This window comes from Lipotes vexillifer, unplaced genomic scaffold, assembly GCF_000442215.2.
Source record: "Lipotes vexillifer unplaced genomic scaffold, Lipotes_vexillifer_v1.1 scaffold469, whole genome shotgun sequence".
In the NCBI taxonomy this organism is placed as follows: Eukaryota; Metazoa; Chordata; class Mammalia; order Artiodactyla; family Lipotidae; genus Lipotes; species Lipotes vexillifer.
In genome coordinates this window covers 4157931-4162763 of record NW_006788006.1, presented here as the reverse complement: position 1 = coordinate 4162763, position 4833 = coordinate 4157931, and the positions used below count along the sequence as shown (strand labels likewise).

Sequence of the window (4833 nt, the reverse complement as noted above, 5' to 3'; positions counted from 1 at the left end):
AACCCCAGTGACCTCTCTGACCCCAGGCATCTCTCTGACCTGAGATCCCTAAGACCTTCCCACCCCTGGGACCTGCCCTGATCTGATGATCTCCTATGAGCCCCCTGCTCCCTGAGGATCCCTGTGACCCTCTCTTCCCCCACTGACCCCCGATGACCTCCCTGACCCTGTGACCTTTCCCTCAGTGCTTTCTGACCTGCCACAAGCGCTGCCTGGAGACTCTACTGATCCTTTGTGGACATAAGCGGCTCCCAGCCCGGACCCCCCTCTTTGGGGTCAACTTCCTGCAACTGCCCAGGGACTTCCCGGAGGAGGTGCCCCTTGTGATCACCAGGTGCACCACCGAGATAGAACAGCGCGCCCTGAGTGTGCAGGTGCCACCTTGACCCTTGACCACCCCCAAGAGTGAGTGACCCAGCCCTATCAATGGCCAGATTGCAAGCCAGCTGTCCAACTTCCCACCCCTGCCCTTCAGGGCATTTATAGGGTCAGCGGGTCCCGGGTCCGCGTGGAACGGCTGTGCCAGGCTTTTGAGAACGGACGAGCATTGGTTGACCTATCAGGGAACTCGCCTCACGATGTCTCGAGTGTTCTCAAGCGATTCCTCCAGGAGGTGGGTGCTCAGCAGCTCAGGAGTCAGAGGCCGGGTGGGCTCAGACTGAGGACCCTCTGTAGCCCACCCACACCCATGTCCCCCCTGCCATTCCACCCCCAGCTCACTGACCCCGTGGTCCCCTTCCACCTCTACGACGCCTTCATCTCTCTGGCTAAGACCCTGCATGCAGACCCTGGGCACGACCCTGGGACCCCCAGCCCCAGCCCTGAGGTTATCCGCTCGCTGAAGACCCTCTTGGTGCAGCTGCCTGACTCTAACTACAACACCCTGCGGCACCTGGTGGCCCATCTATTCAGGTGTGCACTGTCCTTGACCTTGACACATGACTTTTGACCTGAGGAACGGATCCAGGACTCCTTCCTTGGACATGTGACCACTGACCCCTGACCTCTGACCTTTGAATGTGTTTTCTGAGCTCTGAAACTTAATACATGACTCCTGACTTTGGATGCTGACCCCTGACCCCCATCGCCAGGCATGTGGCTGCTGGTCGTACACAATGACTGGGACCACTTACCCATGACTTGGGCAAGTCGCCACTAGCCTGGCTTGCAGATCCTACCCAATGACCAATAACCATACCCTCTGTGCCCTGACCCTTCTCCTCACACTGTCCCCAGGGTGGCTGCACAGTATGAGGACAACAAGATGTCTGCCAACAACCTGGGCATTGTGTTTGGGCCGACACTGTTGCGGCTGCCGGACGGTCCAGGGGTAGCCAGCGCCGGCCCCGTCACCTGCCTGCTAGACTCCGTGCACCAGGCCCAGCTCATCGAGTTCCTCATTGTACACTATGAGCAGATCTTCAGGATTGATGACCTCCTGCTGGCCACTGAGCCCCTGCCCCAAGACCCCAGCCCACCCTCTACGACCCTCCCAACCAGCCCCCAGCCACCATACTCACAACCTCCCCTGGACGCCCTGCCCATATCCCTAGCCTCAGACCCCAACCCAGACGCCATGCCCTTTAGTGCCCTGGAGAAGCATCCTGAGACCACGCCCACAGAGGTAGGAACCTGCTGGGCCCACAGACATGGGGAGAGCCTTCTCTCCATTTAATCCTCTCACTCTGTCTCCTGTCTTCCTTCCTTCCTTTCCCTTGAAATTTTTCTATTTCATTCCCTTTCTCCTTTCCTTATTTACCCTGCACTCATTCTGAAAGGAAAGGTAAGGAATGGAGTGGTGGGAAATAATGGAGTAACAACAGGGTAGAGCCTTGCAGAGATACTAACATGAGTACCATTCATCCCTTCAACAGAATATTTATTGAACGCCTACTATGTGCCAAGCGTTGTTCTAGGCATTGTTCTAGGCATCAGTTTGCAAAATATTCAAAGACTCCAGCCTCTTGGTTGCCTACCTTCTAGTGGGAAAGAAACCAACAATAAACAAGAAATATGATACAAAATCAGTTATACAGGATGTTACAAGGTGATGAATACTATAGAAAAAAGAAAGGGTAGGGTAAAGTAGGGGACCTCTAAGGGCACCAAGGTGAGAGGTGGTGGGCAGTTTGTAACAGTAAATAGGATGCTGTGAGTGGGTCTCATGGAGAAGATGGGTTTGAGCAAAGACTGGAAGGATGTGAGGGGGGAGTAAGCCAGGTGGCGATCAGGGGAAGGGTGTTCCAGGCAAAGGGAACAGCCAGTACAAAGGCCCTGAGGTGGGACCATGCCTGGTGTGTTCAGGGCACAGCCCCATGCTGTAATGAATGAGTGAGGGGAAGGTGGAAGGAAGTGAGGCCAAAGAGGGGTGTGCAAGCCTCCATAGACTGCACGCCTACAATGCAGGGGTGCTTGCATAGTAATTGCCCTAAGAGATAAATACTGTTAATGAAAACCATTTACAGATGAGACTCTTAGGGGAGGCTTCCTGACCCTCAGATCCTGATACACTCACCATTCCCGAGAGCTAGGATCTCCCCTGCAGCACCCCAGAGCTGGGAAAGCTGCTGCTGGTGAGGTGTGGGACTCTGAGAACTGGAATACCTCAGAAAGTGCTCGGACACAGAGAAAGAATTCCAACTGCTATTAGCATTTAGCTAAAGGATGAACTAAAAGATATTCAGATAAGCTAAAAAGCAGGCCTGAAACGGTAGAAAGTAGAGCAGGATGAAGACCGGTAGTTCACACATTCCTAATGCAGAGAAGGCTGTCACTTTCCGGGCTGGTCCTCTGTTGAACAAAGGCATTCCCGGCCTCAGAGAGCCCACAGTTGAGAGTAATGACACTGCTCTTCACAGGAGGACAAGCAGTACACTCTCAAGGGCATCATCTCTCCCCAGATACCAAAACTGCAAGGGAACTTTTGCATGTCTACAAGTCTCAAAGAACTGGCATTTTATTGCTGGAGGTCTCATTCTTGGGTTTCTTCTTGCAGATTCCAACTCTGCAGAGGGACCAGGAAGAGGAAGTAACCAAAGACACCAAAAATGAGGGAGAGGAAGGTGAGTGTGTTGTGGGGTAGCTCAGGGGTTCTGGGGTTGCCCCTGCCTTGGGGTAGCTTGGCTGAGTGATGACAATGGGGGAGGGGTGTATCCAGAGGACTTAGGGGTGCTCAGCATTGACCACCCTATCCCACAGTGTCCAGCCAAGGCCCTGAGGACTCACCCCTGGGGACACAGTCCCGTGGCCACTTCAGCCGCCAGCCAGTGAAATATCCCCGGGGGGGTGTACGGCCTGTCACCCACCAGCTGTCCTGCTTGGCCCTGGTGGCTTCCAAATTGTGCGAGGAGACCCCTGTCACATCAGTGCCCCAAGGGAGCTTGCGGAGGCCAAGACCCGGCCCTGCCGCCACCTCCCGTGAGGGCAGCCCTCTGCGCCGCACCCAACTGCCCAAGCATTTTGAGATCACGCAGGAGACGGCCCGGCTACTCTCCAAGCTACACAACGAGTCTGTGCCCAAGGCCACCTGCTGCCCAGGCACCCAGCCTGAGGAAGCTGAGGACCATTTCTGACTGTCCCAGCACTCTGACCAAGAAGCCCAGGACTGTGAAGATGGGCCCAACATCCCAGGAGTTCAATGTTGGGGTGTCTGGAGAGTTCCTATGGGGAAAGACTACATGGCCTAGGGGAGAACTAAAACCCTTCAGCAGCAATGTACCAGGATCCCCCCCCCCCGCTAGACACAGGTCAATGTCAAGCGACAGGGCCACTCAGGTTCAGAGGTCACTCGGGGTCAATACAGATCATGGGGTCCTTGAGGTCCACCCTAGTCTCTGACCCCTAGGATAGGGGTGCTTTTTGCTACTTTGGTTGTTGCCACTCCCCCATCTCTGTCTGCCTCCTTAGCTGATCCCAAGTGACCAGATATTGGAGGGTGTGGGCAACCCAGACTCAACATCCAGCCTGGGGTCTGGCGGCCTCTGAATAAACTGTGTCCTTTATAACCTTGAGTGTCTTTCTTTGCCAGGGAAGGGTGACAGGAGAGAGGTCGGTGAGGCAGCATCCTTTCGCCCCATTTTACCGACCAGGGAAACCAAAGCCCCCTTTCTTTCATCTCAGAACACCCCAAGCACCTACATGCAGTAGAGGCTGGGCCTGGGCACCTGGCTGAGTCACACCAGGCCGGCCCTCCCGGAGCTCAGCGTGCGATCCGGTCCTGCACAATCAAACAAACGTAACTAAGTGCAGATAACCGAGACAATGGGGCTGTGTGCTCTGGGCCGTGGGAGTCCAGGGCCGCCACAGGCGTGGGCCGGGCAGGGAACAGCGCTGCCGGGGGCTGGGCTTCGAGAAACCTGACTGCGGCCAGAGAGTCAGCTGGGGCCAGAGAGGTCTGCGGGGCAAGGGAGGCTGCGGCGCGCGGCAGCTCTAAGCCGGCGAAGCCGAGGAGGGGCTGGGGTCGCGGCGGTGGGAGCCGGGTCGGATCAGGGCGTGGCTTGGAACTCGGCGCCGGATTGGACACGAGGGAGTGGGCGGGGTGGGGCCGGGGCAGGGGCGCCGACCCTGAGACCACCCGGAGGTGGGCCCGGGAGGCGCCAGGTCACGGCGGGAAGTCTCGGGCAGCGAGTGACTCAGCCCCGCGAAGGCCCAAAACTGCGGGCGCGTGAAGGTGTGCTGGGACTCGGGGTGGGGGTCCCGCGCCGGAAGTGGAGAGGGGCGACCGAGGAGACGCGAGGCGGAGAGGAAAGAGGGGAGCTGCGGTTCCGGGCGACCCTGTCCCCGCCGCGGCAGCGGAAGAGAGGCACCTCCAGGTGGTGGGGACCGGGCGGGGCG

General features: G+C 57.3%; 1 protein-coding gene across 1 annotated transcript in view; it reads left to right on the top strand.

Moving 5' to 3' along the window:
* GMIP (GEM interacting protein) overlaps positions 1 to 3572 on the top strand; it is an 8937-nt gene extending 5365 nt beyond the window's left edge. The window contains exons 16-21 of the mRNA XM_007461097.1: positions 186 to 374; positions 476 to 613; positions 716 to 912; positions 1237 to 1624; positions 2996 to 3062; positions 3199 to 3572. Coding sequence (XP_007461159.1) covers positions 186 to 374; positions 476 to 613; positions 716 to 912; positions 1237 to 1624; positions 2996 to 3062; positions 3199 to 3572 — 1353 coding nt within the window. The remainder of the gene's footprint in view (positions 1 to 185; positions 375 to 475; positions 614 to 715; positions 913 to 1236; positions 1625 to 2995; positions 3063 to 3198) is intronic.
* The last annotated feature ends 1261 nt before the right edge of the window (positions 3573 to 4833 follow it).